The 18,195-nt window shown below is 45.3% G+C and overlaps 1 protein-coding gene across 1 annotated transcript in view; it reads left to right on the plus strand.

The window, feature by feature from the left end:
- Positions 1 to 18,195, plus strand: part of TBL3 (transducin beta like 3) — an 825,158-nt gene that overhangs the window by 628,700 nt on the left and 178,263 nt on the right. Inside the window, exon 17 of the mRNA XM_044089118.1 lies at positions 16,134 to 16,290. Coding sequence (XP_043945053.1) covers positions 16,134 to 16,290 — 157 coding nt within the window. The remainder of the gene's footprint in view (positions 1 to 16,133; positions 16,291 to 18,195) is intronic.

An 18,195-nucleotide genomic window follows, 5' to 3' on the forward strand; every position in this document is an offset into this window, starting at 1 on the left:
ACATAACAATCTGAAATAAATGATGGCTCTTCTGCAAGCTCTTCAGATTTTCCCCCGCCTTCTGATACCTGAACCATTCCAAGTGTATACAGACAACACCCCAGTCATGTGGTACATAGACAGGGAGGCACCAGGTCTTACCATCTGTGCAGGTTAGCACAGGAGGCATATGAGTTGGTGACACAAATGCACATCATGCTCACTACCAAATACATCCATTCTCAGGACAGTATGCTAATAGACTGCTTAAGCCGCTCAATGAAGGACGACTATGAGTGGACTTTGAACAGACAAGTCTTCTATAACATCACTCTTCAGTGTGGCACCCCTCAGACAGACCTGTTTCCTTCACCAAACAACCATCATCTCTCCCAGTTCTGCACCAGGGACCCTTGTCCCACAGCCTATAAGACAGATGACCTTTACTTCCAGTAGACAGTGAAGTTTCTCTGTCCTTTCCTCCTCTGTCTCCTCTTCCAAAAATTCTTCACACGGCACAAAAGGAGGCACCAAACTCCTTTTCCTGACACCACTTTAGCCAAGACAAACATTTCTTCCCCCTGCTGTTTCACGTGACAAAGGGAAATTGCAGGAGAATTCCTCTACAGGCAGACTTGATAACTCTGCAAAAAGGATTCCTGTTCCACCGTAAGCTTCCATCTGTCAAACTGTGGATGACATGGATTTCATTCTTAAAAGACACCTCTTCTCTGAAGAGGTTGTACAAGTTCTGCAGGAGACTAAGAGACCCACTACTAGAAAATCTTACATTAAGTGGAAAAACTTTTCCTAGTGGTGCTGCAGCGATAGTCAGGATCCACTCTTGTCACTGGTTCCTACTGCACTGCAACAGCTCTGTGAATATCTTCAGTCAGGCTTGGCTTAGTCTTCCATGAAAGCTTACCTGTCAGCGGTCATCACCTGCATCCCTCTTAGCCATCCACTTATGACTAGACCGGAGATCAGATATTTCTTCAGGGGAGTCTTGCAGCTTAACCCACCAAAGAAACTCATCTCTTTCCCTTGAGATCTTAATTTTGTGTTAGAAAAACTTAAACTGCCTCCCTTTGAACCAGCATCTTTCACTTCTGAATAATTTTGTACTTGAAACACCATCATCCTCGTCACTCTCACCTCTGCCAGGAGAGTTTGAGTTACAAGCGGTCTTGGCCAGTCCTCCCTTTCCTCATTTTAAACAAAGACAGGGTGACTCTCGGGGCTAATCCATCCTTCATTCCTAAGGTTGTGAACTAGCTGTCTGTCAATCAGACAAGGTGACTCTCGGGGCTAATCCATCCTTCATTCCTAAGGTAGTGAACTACATGTCTGTCAATCAAAGACAGGGTGACTCTCGGGGCTAATCCATCCTTCATTCCTAAGGTAATGAACTAGCTGTCAAACAAAGACAGGGGGACTCTTGGGGTTAATCCTTCCTTTATTCCTAAGGTAGTGAACTACATGTCTGTCAATCAAAGACAGGGTGACTCTCAGGGCTAATCCATCCTTCATTCCTAAGGTAGTGAACTAGCTGTTAAACAAAGACAGTGGGACTCTCGGGGTTAATCCTTCCTTTATTCCTAAGTTAGTGAACTAGCTGTCTGTCAAATAAAGGCAGGGTGAATCTCGGGGCTAATCCATCCTTCATTCCTAAGGTAGTGAACTAGCTGTCTGTCAAACATAGACAGGGTGACTCTCAGGTCTAATCCATCCTTCATTCCTAAGGTACTGAACTAGCTGTCAAACAAAGACAGGGTGACTATCTGGGCTAATCCACCCTTCATTCCAAAGGTAGTGAACTAGCTATCTGTCAAACAAAGACAGGGTGAACTCTCATGGCTAATCCATTCTTCACTCCTAAGGTAGTGAACTAGCTGTCTGTCAAAAACAGCATGACTGGCAGGGCTAATCCATCCTTCTTTCCTAAGGTGGTGAACTAGCTGTCTGTCTAACAAAGACAGGGTGACTCTCGGGGCTAATCCATCCTTCATTCCTAAGGTAGTGAACTAGCTGTCTGTCAAACAAAGACAGGTTGACTCTCAGAGCTAATCCATCCTTCATTCCTAAGGGAGTGAACTAGCTGTCAAACAAAGACTGGGTGACTGTCGGGGCTAAATCCATCTTTCATTCCTAAGGTACTTAACTAGCTGTCTGTCAAACAAAGACAGTGTGACTATCGGGGCTAATCCACCCTTCATTCCAAAGGAAGTGAACTAGCTGTCTGTCAAACAAAGACAGGGTGACTCTCATGGCTAATCCATTCTTCACTCCTAAGGTACTGAACTAGCTGTCTGTCAAAGACAGCGTGACTCTCAGGGCTAATCCATCCTTCATTCCTAAGGGAGTGAACTAGCTGTCAAAGACAGGGTGACTCTCTGGGCTAATCCATCCTTCATTCCTATGGTAGTGAACTAGCTGTCTGCCAAACAAAGACAGGATGACTTTTAGGGCTAATCCAGCCTTCATTCTTAAGGTAGTGAACTAGCTGTCTGTCAAACAGACAGGCTTACTCTCGGGGCTAATCCATCCTTCATTCATGAGGTAGTGAACTACCTGTCTGTCAAACAGACAGGCTTACTCTCGGGGCTAATCCATCCTTCATTCATGAGGTAGTGAACTAGCTGTCTGTCAAACAGACAGGCTTACTCTCGGGGCTAATCCATCCTTCATTCATGAGGTAGTGAACTAGCTGTCTGTCAAAGAAAGACAGGGTGACTCTCGGGGCTAATCCTTCCTTCATTCCTGAGGTAGTGAACTAACTGTCTGTCAAAGACAGGGTGACTCTCGGGGATAATACATCCTTTATTCCTAAGGTAGTTTACTAGCTGTCTGTCAAACAAAGACAGCGTGATTCTTGGGGCTAATCCATCCTTCATTCCTAAGGTAGTGAACTAGCTGTCTGTCAAACAAAGACATTCTTACTCTCGGGCTAATCCATCCTTCATTCATGAGGTAGTGAACTAGCTGTCTGTCAAAGAAAGACAGGGTGACTCTCAGGGCTAATCCGTCCTTCATTCCTGAGGTAGTGAACTAACTGTCTGTCAAACAAAGACAGGGTGACTCTCGGGGCTAATCCATCCTTCATTCCTAAGGTAGTTTACTAGCTGTCTGTCAAACAAAGACAGCGTGATTCTTGGGGCTAATCCATCCTTCATTCCTAAGGTAGTGAATTAGCTGTCTGTCAAACAAAGACAGGGTGACTATCGGGGCTAATCCATCCTTCATTCCTAAGGTAGTGAACTAGCTGCCTGTCAAACAGGGTGACTCTTGGGGCTAATCCATCCTTCATTCCTAAGGTAGTTTAATAGCTGTCTGTCAAACAAAGACAGGGTGACTTTCAGGGCTAATCCATCCTTCATTCCTAAGGTAGTGTACTAGCTGTCTGCCAAAGACAGGGTGACTCTCAGGACTAATCCATCCTTCTTTCCTAAGGTAGTGAACTAGCTGTCTGTCAAAGACAGGGTGACACTTGGGGCTAATCCATCCTTCATTCCTAAGGTAGTTTACTAGCTGTCTGTCAAACAAAGACAGCGTGATTCTTGGGGCTAATCCATCCTTCATTCCTAAGGTAGTGAATTAGCTGTCTGTCAAACAAAGACAGGGTGACTATCGGGGCTAATCCATCCTTCATTCCTAAGGTAGTGAACTAGCTGTCTGTCAAACAGGGTGACTCTTGGGGCTAATCCATCCTTCATTCCTAAGATAGTTTAATAGCTGTCTGTCAAACAAAGACAGGGTGACTTTCAGGGCTAATCCATCCTTCATTCCTAAGGTAGTGAACTAGCTGTCTGCCAAAGACAGGGTGACTCTCAGGACTAATCCATCCTTCTTTCCTAAGGTAGTGAACTAGCTGTCTAAGACAGGGTGACTCTCAGGGCTATTCCAGCCTTCATTCCTAAGGTAGTGAACTAGCTGTCTGTCAAACAGGCAGTTCATCATTGAGCTTTTTTTCCCAATCTCCAAAACAGAGGAGAGAGAATCTAGTATTCTCTAGATATTCACAGGCAACCGAAATTTTACTTAGACAAAACTAAATGCTTCCGAAAGACTGACCAGCTGTTTGTATCCTTTTATGAGCCTTAACCTGGACAGCCAGTCTTCAAACTGCTGCAGCCTGAATTTCTAAGGCCATCTCTTCGGCTACTCACACCATGGTAAGACCTTACATGCTATGTAGTCCAATCTCGCCTACATTCTTACCCGTGGGTTTGGAGCCGAATGTCGGCTCCAACTCGGCCAAAACATTTCTAGCTCAAAGTCTTTCTATTGGCTGGGCTAAGATGGTATCCCATGCTGCACTGCTCTATATCCCCAGATCTCGTTTGCCGCTAGTGTAGCTCGGACGTGGTCTCGCTCTTGGCTGTGGCCAAGTACCCTTTTTTCTTCATTGTAGAGAATTGGTTTAAAAGCAAAATGCTATTTTAATAGCTGTTCTGTGTTCTTTCTTGTATGGTAAAAAAGTTTTGTGTTTGATCATTTTTTTTGTGGTATCCCCTAGCTGTTTCCAATGGGCTAGGCCCGTTTCAGTTAGAGGACCTAGTCTGTCCCTTGCCTCCCTGTGTTATACCTCTTTTTAGGTCTAAAACCGTTTAAATTAGAGGTTTTAGTCTTCCCCTCCTGTGTTGTACAAAAGGATCATTTTAGTTAGAGATCTTGAGGGGTTTTTGTTCGTGGTAGTGTTTTCCCGCCTTGTGACTGTTTTACCGTTATTGTTGTCTTTGCTGCTTTGTGGTAGCTAACTAGGTCCAAAGATTCTAAGGAGCATAAGCCCTCGGGCTTCAAGAAATGCTCTAGATGTAACTATAAAATGTCCATTACAGATGGACATTCTGTCTGTGTGTATTGTGTGGGAGCAATCCATCTCCAGGAGTCATGCAGTTTCAGTCACGTGTTTAGTCCGAGAGTTCTTCAGGAAAGGAAGAATAAGTTGATTTTGAAAGGACTTCTGAAACCCTCCTTCGAGGAGGGTCTGGAATCTGCTTCCAGCTCCAAGACTAAATCTTTGAAATCAAAAAAGAGATCTCTGGCTCCATCAGTCTCCTCGGAGTCACCGGAGAAAATAGCAAAGTCTGCTTCGACATCCTCTGTTTCATTGTCCTCGGGGCTGCAGGAAGTGTCTGTGGTTATGGAACCGGCATCGGCTCCAATCATTTTAGAACCTATTTGGAGCCGATCGCCTAGCATTAAGCCAGCATCACCTCCTCGCAGGTCCCCTTTGGAGAGGAGGTCTCGATCTCCCTCCCTATCCTCTAAATCCTCCAGGACCTTATCAGATGTGGACGTTGATAGAGTGGTGCAGAGACTCCTTCAGTCACCGGTTTTTGCTAAATTGTTCTGGGCTCCGACCCAGTCGGCTCCGGAGCCCATCCTTCAACCTGCTTCGATACTTCCTCCAAGCGTCTCAGCTTTCGGAGCCGGAGTTCTCGGCTCTGTGTGATGTTCCTAGGTCAGTTCCGACAGCCCCTCCTGGCTTATCAGGGCCGACATTAGCTCCGACCCCATCGGCGCCATCCACGGGATTCAGGACTCAGGATTCTTTGGTCGGACCCGAGGGAGAGGCTTCGGGACACCTTTCGGTTCTTAGTCTCCCTCTTGGTGCTTCGGCGCGGGGAAGTCTGACTCCTGTCGTGGTTTCGGAGGCAGGTTGTTCCACGGACACAGGGGGACCCACCTTCGAAGCCATGCGGAGTGCGCTGGCCAGGTCGTCAGCGGCATCATGCGGGTCGGTCACTCTGTCCCCTACTACACCGGTTCAGGTCTCTGATCGTCTTCTATCTCTAGACAGCAGAGACCCAAGGCCTCAGGGTACCCCCATGAGTGGTCCCCACATTTCTGAGGGCCCCTCAGAGTCCTCGCCTGAGGAGCCACCCAGAAAGAAGACGTGCAAGAGGAAGCACATAAATTCCCAGGACGAGTCTCTCGCATCAGACACCGACCTCGATGAATCGGAGGGGTCCCCCAGTCATTCTCTGAGGATGTTTCTTTCTCTGACATCCTAGAGATTTTGAAACAAAGAGCTGGCTGGCCATCCAAAGCCCCCTCCGAGGAGTCGTCGTTCTTCCTGAAGGCATTTGGTGCTCAGCCCTCCGCCTCCTGGGTATCTCCAGCCTTCGACGAGCTTCTGGATTTGGTCTGTCGAAGGGTGTGGGAGACCCTGACTCTGTGGAACCAGTCCCCAGGAGACTCCATAAATTTTTGTTTGCTCCTCCTGGTAAGGAATTTCTGTCCAAAGGAGTCCCTGTGGATGCCATGGTGGTGGCAGCAGCCACTCAGAAGGAATTAGCTGAGACTTCTTCCACCGTCCATCCTCCTAACAAGGAGTCTAGGACCATGGACCGGTACAGGAAGCGTACCCTTTCTTCAGCGACCTTTACCTTACAGTCACTGAATTATTTATCTCACTTTACACGTCTCCAGAGAGATCTCCTCAAGGAGCTTGGAGATACTCTCACGGGTAACGTTTCTGAGGCAGTGGCCCAGACGGTCAATGCTCAGATGTCTACCCTCAATTCCATCATTAACTCCTCCATGAGGCTGATCTCATATGCAGCCGATGGAGTGAATAGGGCAGCAAGTTCAGGAGTTGCTCTTAGGAGACAGGCCTGGATGAGCCTTTGTCATTTCGCGGAGGCCTTCAAGTCTTCATTCACCGATGCCCCCTTTGATGGTTCCGCTTTGTTCGGAACCAAGTTGAAAGACACCCTCACCAGGTGCGAGCAGGAGGGAAAAACTCTGTCTGCTGTAGGAGTCCATTTTTCCCTTCCCTCTAGGCCTTATCCCAAGGCCCAGAGGGGTGGCAAGATGTGGTTCAAGAAATCACAGAGGTTTTTTCCCGGTGCACAAGGTGAGCCCCCCTCCAGAGGCAGAGGAGGGGGTGGTTATTCAGGGAGACGCCGTCCTAGGAGCAGAGGAGGCCCCCGCAACTTGGGAGACCGCAATTTCTTTCATGGTTTTCCCTACCACCGCTTCTGATGGAAGGCCAAACTGTGCGTTTCCGGAGCCAGTCAGGGAGGGGTCAAATCTCATTGTACCCGGAGGCCTGGCAAGACACCCAGGACCAATGGGTTCTACGAATAATTTCCGGAGGATATGTCATCCCCTTCCAATCAAGAAAATCCTGGATGTTCCACCCAGTCAAAGGGATTACGCAGTTTCAGAAGTTTCAAAGCTGCTAGAGAAAGGAGCCATCCAACATGTCCCCTCAGATCAGATTAGGGACTTACTCCAGATTCTTTTTGGTGCCGAAAAGGACAGGGGACCTGAGACCCATATTAGATCTCAGCCAATTGAACACCCATGTGCAAAAGTCCAAGTTCTGAATGGTCACATTGCAGTATATTCTCCTATTGTTGGGAAAAGAAGTGTGGATGTGCTGTATCGACCTCAAGAATGCTTACTACCAAATCCCTGCCCTTTGGTCTCACCACAGCCCCCAGGGTGTTTACCAAATGCATGGCAGTGGTGACTGCTCACTTGAGACGTCAGGGATTCCAGGTGTTTCCATATCTGGACGACTGGCTCCTTACTGCCATCACCAGGCATCTACTGATTTAGACCAGGGACGCTACCATAAACTTATGTCAACAGCTGGGCATCACATTGAACTGGGAAAAATCTGCCTTGTTGCCCTCACAGCGTGTCACTTTTATAGGCACAGAACTAGACACCATCCTCATGCGGGCATTTCTACCACAGGAAAGAATCAGAGTCCTACAAGTTCATGCCCTTCTTCCCTTGAGAAGAGCAAAGGCAAGATGGGGTCCTCCAATTATTGAGGACAATGGCTGCGACAATTATGTTAATCCCTCTGGCAAGGTTACATATGAGACTCCTTCAGTGGCTTCTTTTTGCCCAGTGGTCTCTCCAACGTCTTCTCCTTTCTTACCCTGTTCTTCTCAAGGACAGGTGCAAACAGGATCTCAGTTGGTGGCTTCGCACCGACAACCTGAATGCAGGAAAGCCCTTCATTCCTACGCCCCCTATTGCCACGGTGACCACAGATGCCTCCCAGATTGGGGGGGGGGGGCATTATCTAGGCAGGACAGTCCAAGGCACGTGGCAAGAGCACGAGATGCATCTGCATATCAATGTTCTGGAGATGAGAGCTGTGCTGCTAGCGTTGCGAGCACTTCAGAGTTTTCTTCCTCTCGGGACTATTGCAGTCCACTCGGAAAATATGTCAGTAGTGTGGTATCTGAACAAGCAGGGAGGAACCAAGTTCTATCCCCTCTGCAGAGAGGCCATGCGAGTGTGGCAGTGGGCAGTGTCTTCTCAACGTTTTCTGGTGGCAACGCACATTCCGGGGAAGTCCAGTGTGATCGCAGACAGGCTAAGCAGAGCTATTCTGATGCCTTACCATGTGGTCCCTGAACTGTCAAGTTGCAGAACAGATCTTCCGCAGGTGGGGTCAGCCTTGCTGCGACCTTTTTGCCAACCCCCTCAATGCCAAATGCCGCAGCTACTTCATGTTGATCCCCCCTCAGGGCGAGTCAACCAGGGACGCTCTAGTCCATGATTGGCCCTCCAGTCTACTATATGCCTTCCCTCTGGTTCCCTTGCTGTCAAAGGTTATTCAGAAAGCGCAAGCCTTGAGAAACAGAATGATTCTGATTGCTCCACATTGGCCTCGTCAAATTTGGTTCCCCTTTCTCCATCCCTATCTCATGGATGCTCCTTGGATTCTGGACCCACAGCCAGACTTACTGACACATGTCAGGGCAGCTCCATCCCTCTCTTCGGACCCTCCGGTTGACACCCTGGCTATACTCCACTTCGGTCATTAGTTAGGCTTCATCACTTCTCACCGGAGGTGGTTCATATTTTATCTTTCTCTCATAAGCCTTCCACCAGGAAGATTTACTACAGCAAATGGAAGAGGTTTTCAATCTGGGCTCATACCCAAAAGATTGATCCATGCACGGCACCAATTTCATCTGTATTGGAGTTCTTGTCTAAGCTCTTTAACCAGGGTTCAGTGGCCGCTACCATTAAAGTCCAATTGGTGGCAATTTCTACCTTTCATGTCGCTAACAAGCCTAGTCTGATGGCTCATTGACTCTGTAAGGCTTTTCTAAAGGGCACTCTGTTACTTCGTCCTCCGGTATCAGAACCTGTCATGCCTTGGGATTTAAACTTTGTTCTACAGGCTCTTACTTCATCCCCTTTGAGCCTGCAGCCACTTGTGATTTAAAATTCGTAACTTGGAAGACTATCTTTTTAGTAGCCATCACGTCAGCCAGACGCGCTTCAGAGCTTCAAGCCTCATCAATCAAACAGCCTTATTTGATTTTTCATAACGACAGGGTTTCTCTCAGACCCAACCCTTCCTTTCTTCCCAAAGTGGTGTCAATCAGTAACCTTAATCAATCTATTGAGTTGCCAGTGTTTTTCCCCAGTTCTCAAACAAGGCAGAATTTAAATTTCATTAATTGGATGTACACAGACAGTTACGTTTTTATATGCACAGAACCAAAGACCTCAGAAAATCTGATCAGTTGTTTGTTTCCTTTTCGGAAAACAGAATTGGGTCGCCTGTCTCCAAAGTCACGCTGTCCAGGTGGATCTCCAGTTGCATTTCTTTCATTTATTCCTCAGGGGATAAAGATTTACCGTTTCCGGTAAAGGCTCACTCTGCTCGGTCTGTATCTACATCTACAGCCTATCAGGCCAGATTGTCTATGGATGATATTTGTGCTGCGTCTACTTGGGCATCTCCCCACACCTTTGTTACTCATTACAAGATGGATGTGGTATCTAGGGGCAGGTCCTCTTTTGGTTCCACAGTGCTCAGGAGTATTTTCCACTGAGCCTCCCAGGATTTAGGTGCTAGGGACGCTGTCCCACGGGTAAGAATGTAGGCGAGATTGGACTACATAACATCAAGAAGTTATGTACTCGCCATAATGTTCGATGTATGTAGTCCTTTTCACCTCACATTCTTACTTACCCCCCTCCTTCCCCCTTCCTGGAGGATTTGGAGGTTAAGTCTGGTTTCAGAGCTCCCTTCATTCTTGGTTTGTTCTTCCTTTCCTTGGGTGTTGTTATGCATGGAGAAGGAGTGCTGGTGTTCGCAGCAAACTAGATCTGGGGATATAGAGCAGTGCAGCATGGGATACCATCTTAGCCCAGACAATAGAAAGACTTCAAGCTAGAAAAGTTTTGGGCGAGTCGGAGCCTACATTTGGCTCCGAACCCACGGCTAAGAATGTGAGGCGAGATGGACTACATACATCAAACGTTATGGTGAGTACATAACTTCTTGTTTCCTGCCCTAAACTACAGTCCACTAGGGCAGTGGTCTCCTCAGGGGCTTTCCATAAAGGAATAGACTCCAAGTCTGTCTTAAAGGTGGCCACTTGGTCTACTGTACACACCTTTATCAAACAAAATTGATGCTTTCTCCAGGCCCAGAGCAGCCTTTGCTGGGTCAGTCCTGTCAGGACTGCTGGACAACTGTTCCATGCAGTAGTCCATCACCCTTCCTTCTTCCTCCATTTCTGGGAATCACCTGTATGTCAGGAATACTGCAACGGTGCTTTCATTCGGGACATAGTACGGTTGTGTAAGTAACTTACCATAACAGTGGATTTCATACTGATCACTGTTGCAGTATTACATCCCACCTCCATCCCCTCTATCTCACTTCAGTCTTTAGTTTCTTCCCCTCTTTCCTCTAGCCTTTGCTTTGTTATATGGGTACCAGGGGAGTTTCCTTACCAATGCAAGCTACACATCTCCTAGCTGACCAGTTACTTCTCTCACTAGCCTTCAAGCTAATGGCTTTGAGGTAGTCTGAGGATCAACGCTTGTATGTACATCTGTATACCCCAGTGCATACGAGCTGAGGTCATAAGTCAGACGTACACCCTGGGGAATGTAAGGTTTGGTACTTAGGCCGGACTTCAGCAGTCACAACCTACACGTCAGGAATACTACAGCTGAGGTGAGTAAGACATCTTCTGTTTTGATAAGTTCTTAACGCATCTGTACTTTCACAGCTTTCTCATACCATAGTCACCAGTGCAGTGTTTGCATTTAAACCTCATAGTATCCTTATTTTTTAAATTTAATTTTCTCTTCTCACTATTGTCATGCCATTGCCTTTGTTTTATCTCTCCAGGAGCCTTGGAAAATGTCAGTTAGAACATACTGTTTAGTCAAGTTTCAAACCGCTGTCTGCCTTATCTCGTGTATATCTGGTTGCATATGCCTTCTAAGTTTACCATTCATTCTTTTTTTTAATTTCCTCTCTCTTTAAGCCATTTTATAAAGAAAACCAGAACATCTTGTTAAATCTGCATGTAATTATCAGTTTGTAGAATTTCATAAACTTGTTACTAATATTCAGTGGAGCTGTTCAGTGTATAGCAACAAACTCACACCACTGCAGTTTGCAGTACCACACACTGTTTCATTTTAACTAATAGTTTTGTATTTTTCCTACTCTACATAAATTGCAACTCTTAGTTTGCTGTGCATTTAAATAAATGTGTCTTACTCCCTTATTGCTTAGGTTTTATAAAAAAGTATTCAAAGCACTTCCCATGTTCAGTACTGCTCCAGAATATACCACTCCTCTGTTTTTTTTCACAGATAATAAGCAATGTAGACTCAGAAACCATTTTCAGAAATGAAAACCGCTCTGACTGCAGTCATTTTGTCTTGTCCATTTTGTGCAACTAAAACAGAAATTGAGACTGATACTTCAGATGTTCATCACGTTGATTACTACCACAGTGGCCTTAGCTATATGTGATATATCCTGCCAAGGGTGTAACAGCCATTCAACTTCCAACGCTTCAGGGCAGCTTCCACGTGCCCAAACTGACAGGCAGCTCGAGCTGAGCTGACTAAAAAACAACTTTGGGCACCAAGCCCTTCAATGCTTAATTGCCACCAAAGAGTACACTCCTGTAAGGCTTTTGAGGATCGATATTTGGCTTGAGGATGTTCCTTTGCTGGGCAGATAAGTTCCCTTTGGGGATAAATCATTTCATTTTCTAATTATTGTTTATCACTTTCCTCTTTATGAAAGTTATTTTAGTGCTAGGAGTCTTCGGTTTTAACAGAACTCCACAAAACTGTATGGTACTTTTAAACATGAGCTTTCTTTTTTCCTGTCAGTTTAAAACATTTTATAAAGCAACTGAAACCCATTTTTTCTGTGGCAAAAGTTTGCTTGTTTTACTTTTTTTACTTTTAAAAAAAAAAAAAAAAGGTGACTTGTAGTATTTAATGGCAGTTGCTGCTCATCTTCCCTGTGTAAGAGGCACCGTTTCTGGTTTTACTGTGGAGCAAGCTACCTGTCCCATGGTCAGTCCTTCTTCGCAAACAGCCTTTGCCACCACAGCAGGCTAGCAGTTTGCCTCAGCCACAGATTGGTGACTCTGTTGTGGCCATTTGTTGTACCTCAGACCACTCTTTTAGCCCGGATCACTCTGATGTAGCACCTGCAGCTGCTGTGGACCAAGGAGGGTTAGCCATGCATCTGCGTTATTGGGATGTCCTCTGTGGGCAAGGGAGAGTTACTTTTGTCAGTCCTGGGAGGCAGAACAGGGAAGGCTGGGGCCGCTTTGCTGCCTCTGGACCTGCATGACTTGCTGTGATTGATGGAACCATGAATTCTGCTCTCTACCAGAAACATCTGAAGGGGAATGTCCGGCCATCAGTTCGTGACCTCAAGCTGAAGCGCACTTAGGTTCTGCAGTAGGACAATGATCCAAACACACCCAGCAAGTCTTCCTCTAAATGGCTTAAAAAAAACAAAATTAAGGTTTGGGAGTGGCCTAGTCCGGACTTGAATCCAATTGAAATGCTGTGGCATGACCTTAAAAAGGTGGTTCATGCTTGGAAACCCTCCAGTATGACTGAATTAAAACAATTCTGCAAAGAAGAGTGGGCCAAAATTCCTCAGCAGCTTTGTGAAAGACTCATTGCCAGTCATTGCAAAAGCTTGATTGCAGTTGTTGCTGCATTACTTTTTCACATAGGGCCATGTAGGTTTGGATATTTCTTTTTCCTTAATAAATAAAATTATCACTTAAAAACTGCATTTTGTGTTTACTTGGGTTACCTTTGCCTAAAATTTATATTTGTTTGATGATCTGAAACATTTAAGTGTGACAAACATGCAAAAAAAAAAAAAGAAATCAGGAAGGAGAGAAATACTTTTCCATTGCAGTGTGTGTGTGTGTGTCTGTACGTGTGTCTGTGTGTATTTTATATATATATATATATATATATATATATATATATATATATATATATATATTCACTAGACAATCACAACGTACTGAAATGTCGAATTTCAGTATGTCGAGACTGAATAATGGAAAGGGCAGTTATGCGAAACTGCACTATGTCGAATGTGGAAATGTCGAATTCGCTATCGTGGTGTCGCATTTGTGACCTCTGGTGCGGTTTGTGGATTTATCTGGGGTTTCGGGTAAGTGGTGTTTGTGTAAGGGTATTGGGTAGGGATTTTAGTGTGTGTGTGTGTGTGTGTGTGTGTGTGTGTGTGTATGTGTGTTTAGTGCAACCTCGGAGTTAGAATATATAAGTAGGGGGGTGTGGGGGGTGCAGGGGGGCTTGCCCCCCCCCCCGCTTATAGGTAGGGTAGGTGTGTTTGTGTGTTATGTTGTGTTTGTGTGTGTTATGTTTGTTTTAGTGCAGTTAGGTAGGTGTATGTGCTGGTTTGTGTATGAATGATCGCGATTGTGCTATTCATGGTTTTGGGTTTTCGGGTATGTGGGTTTTCCACTATTCTGTCTCAAAATACTGAAATTCGACATTTCAGTATTTCGAGATTGTCTAGTGAATCCACATACATATATATGTATATATATTGTGTTTGTGTGTGCGCGCGCATATATACATATGTGTGTGTGTGTGTGTGTGTGTGTGTGTGTGTGTGTGTGTGTGTGTGTGTACACACACACATATTTACATACTTGCACACATACATGACATGAGGCATGTTCAGCTTTTTACATGGTGAAAACAAGTAGTACTTTTATGGAGAGAGAGTAACTGAACAAATTTATGATACAAGTGAAATAATGGAGAAGAAGGTTTTTTTAAATACTGATGGCTTATGGATGCCATTCATTTAAGTTTATGGTTATTCAGTTAGTGTATTGAGACCTAAAGGGGGTGATGTTGAGATATACTGAATCCTGTGAATGTAAATGCATAACTAAATTGATTGCAGTTAAGCACTCTGGGATTGAGTCATGTAGCCTTAAATGTCTACTGAATGGAAAGTGATTGGCTCATTAATTTTAATAATCATTAAAAATGAATTGATCATAAGATTATTATATCTTTATGTAATGTGACACAACACATGTTGAACTTGACAAAGGACATTGATGCGCGAAAGCACTTATTTGCTGAAAATTTGATTCTGTAACGTTTACTCTGCGTGGCTTCAGACTTGTTTTTCTATGTTGATTTCCTTTGTAGATGAGACGGATTTTACAAGAGTAGCCTTTCTTTTTTGCATACACTAGCTGAGTGCTGTCTTTGCTACCCACTACAGTCAGGAAGATTTTTATTATGATAGAGAGGAAAAGAGTGCACTTAACACGTGCAGACAGGACTTAGGATGGCAGTCACTAACAGCAGAGCATAACCACAAAAAGGTCTTAACTTCTTCAGCTTGTTTTTAAATAAGTGAAAGTGGATTCCCCTCTGCCTAGTTGATGTCACTTCTTGAATTGACTGCTGGTCATTTCAAAGGGTGAAAAAAACATCTCTAGGCTGATGTCACATTGCAAGTAGCTTCCTGGTTAAAAAAAAAATCAGTTTTAATAACCTGACTCGCATCAGATATGTAGCGACGAGACTTTACATTTCAAGAATGTGAGATTTACGTGGAGCTGGGCTGCTATTTGTTGCATACTGCTGCCAGTCACAACTATCAAAAAATGTTGGAATAACTGCACTTTTGCCTTTATTGTTTGTTTGAGAGTCGTAATAACAGTATAGGGAAGGAAATCTGTTAAAATGCATGTCAGTAAGCCAGCTTCGTGGCATAGTGGACTAAAGCTCTAATTCACTGCAGGTGATCCAAGTTTGAGTAGCAGCCCAGGTGCCTGTAGGAGCTGGCTGGAGGGATGGTGGTGATCATCTATTGCTGTTTTACTAATCCCAGGAGCAGGCAGGTGACTGTGGCTCACCTGAAGTGTGCCACCTAGTAGGAGCACTAGACTCTGCCATGTGGTGTTCAGAGTCTTCTGAGCCCGCTCTGTTATGGTGTTTAGCAACAGTCAAATTGAGGAGAAATCAAGCTTTTCCATTGGAGATGACAGCAATGGGTTCAGAGGAACTTCAAGGGGGGGGTTGCTCACCATGGGGAAGAATGTAGGAAATCCCCAGGACTAGCAAACTGGTCTGCTCCCTACCACGCTACTCTTGCTGGGGAATGGAAGGGCTAATGAGGATTCCTAGCTTGGAACACATGGGCTGTGTAGGGCTTTACCCAACTAGGGAAAGCCTATATATCTCTAGAACGAGTAAGGTGACTGGATGTCAGTGCAAGGTCCTGGGGTACTGCAATAATGTATGACACTACTGAGTTTGGATGCTGTTTTCCATTAGCTTGGGTGCCTGTTTGTTTATTTCTGCAAACTTTCCTTCTGCCACTGGATCCCCCTAAAGTCCCTCTTTATTATGTTCACCACCCATGTCTGTAGTCTGCCTGAATTAAACCACTTAGAACAGAAACTGGAAAATGCATATAGTTTTCATAATGTTTGCATTGTAATTTATAGCATAACTAAAGTGATAAAGCAGATGTTATCATGTGCATCTGTGCTTCAGCAGTTCTTACAAATGCCATACATGAACATTATCTTCACTTCTGCCATAAAAGTAGGTCTTTGGGAGGTCAACAAGTGTGTTATGAAAAAAATTGGAAGTGTTCCTGAGAGAATTCATTATTCATCTTTATATATGTTTAAGGTAATAGGATGAGGAGAGTTCTTATTTTTGTAGAAACAGTTCCAGTTTTGCAGATTGTAAGCATGTTATGTTTTATTATTACGTTTTAAGTGCAAGCAACATGCGTTCTAATATGGTTTGCATTTAGCTTTCTTTACTTATGACCAGCATCATGCTTCCCATTTTATCCACAGCGGCTCTGATGGACTGCTTAAACTGTGGACCATTAAAACAAATGAATGCGTAAAGACACTGGATGCTCATGAAGACAAGGTCTGGGGTCTGCACAGCAACAAGCAAGATGATATGGTCATCACAGGCTCAGGCGATTCCTGCATAGCTCTTTGGAAGGTATGGCGACTCATTGTATTAACTACCTTAACAGGGTGGCATCATTTCTCAGTCACAAAGTCTTAAGTTCGGAAGTAATATAGACTTGGGTATAAAGTACAACATTTATATTTTATGCACAGAAGACCGCTGAAGAGTGGCAACCCCTTCTCCAGTGTGTGATCTTACGTTGGCAGGAGTGCAGAGGTGTATGGAGCAACTGCCATACCCCTCTCCTGTGTGTGATTTTACATTTACAGGAATGTGGAGGTGTATGGAGCAACTGCCATCCCCCTTCTCCAGTGTGTGATCTTATATTGGCAGGAATGCCTAGGTGTATGGAGTGACTGCCATCCCCCTTCTCCAATGTATGATCTTATATTGGCAGGAATGCTGAGGTGTGTGGAGCAACTGCCACCCCCTTCTCCAGTGTTTGATCTTATATTGGCAAGAATGCGGAGGTGTATGGAGCGACTGCCATCCCCCTTCTCCAGTGTGTGACCTTACATTGGCAGGAATGCTGAGGTGTGTGGAGTGACTGCCATCCCCCTTCTCCAGTGTGTGATCTTACATTGACAGGAATGCGGAGGTGTATGGAGCAACTGCCGTCCCCCTTCTCCAGTGTGTGACCTTACATTGACAGGAATGCGGAGGTGTATGGAGCGACTCCCATCCCCCTTCTCCAGTGTGTGATCTTATATTGGCAGGAATGCTGAGGTGTGTGGAGTGACTGCCACCCCCCTTCTCCAGTGTGTGATCTTACATTGACAGGAATGCGGAGGTGTATGGAGCGACTGCCATACTCCTCTCCTGTGTGTGATCTTACATTGACAGGAATGCAGAGGTGTATGGAGCGACTGCCATCCCACTCTCCAGTGTGCGATCTTACATTGACAGGAATGCGGAGGTGTATGGAGCGACTGCCATCCCCCTTCTCCAGTGTGTGATCTTATATTGACAGGAATGCGGAGGTGTATGGAGCGACTACCATCCCACTCTCCAGTGTGTGATCTTACATTGACAGGAATGCGGAGGTGTATGGAGTGACTGCCATCCCCCTCTCCACGGTTTGACCTTACATCGACAGGAATGTATAGGTGTACGGAATGCGGAGGGAGTGCCGTCTTCATCTCCATTTTTGCTCTGCATCAGTTGAAAATCACAAATGATGCAGTTGTGAGCTGTTCATTAGTACCATTTGATAGCACTATTGGTAAATGCTTAAGGCCCCCCTTGTCATATGGTGGTCTGCAGGGATGATTTTGCAGAGTAATGAGGAAAAATAATCAGTCAGAAAAATGTGAAGGTCACCAGCTCAGGAACAGCTGTCATAAGGGCGAGCTGGCATATAAGGTAAGGAATTAGGAGACGTGGCATAAAGCAAATGTGAAGGTCACCAGCACAGGAACAGCTGTCATAAGGGTGAGCTGGCATATAAGGTAAGGAATTAGGAGACGTGGCATAAAGCAAATGTGAAGGTCACCAGCACAGGAACAGCTGCCATAAGGGCGAGCTGGTACATAAGGTAAGGAATTAGGAGACGTGGCATAAAGCCTAGAAACCTAACCTGGTTCTCTGGCATATAGGGAGACTTGGCATAAAGCCTAGAAACCTAACCTGGTTATTTGGCATAGAGGGATGGAGCTCTTTCTGCCACCCAGCAGACCATGGTTTGGTTAGTGGACTGGGCAGTGCAGGGGGCATTTGGGGGGCCATGAATGGGCATGTTCTGATCCCTTATCCTAAAGGAAAGGTGGAGTAAGTGTGCACTTGGTGACATGCAGGGCAGTGTGATCTCCCCGGTGGAGACCAGGAAGACTACTTCTTGTGCTAGGAAGGGAGGAGTAGGATTCTTGGAGGACATGCCACTTACAAAACAGAGGAGGCACCTTCTGTCGACAGCCCATTACATCTTCCCAGCACCTT

Source organism: Protopterus annectens, chromosome 12.part0 (genome assembly GCF_019279795.1).
Source record: "Protopterus annectens isolate FY-2018-M chromosome 12.part0, PAN1.0, whole genome shotgun sequence".
NCBI classification, from domain to species: Eukaryota; Metazoa; Chordata; order Ceratodontiformes; family Protopteridae; genus Protopterus; species Protopterus annectens.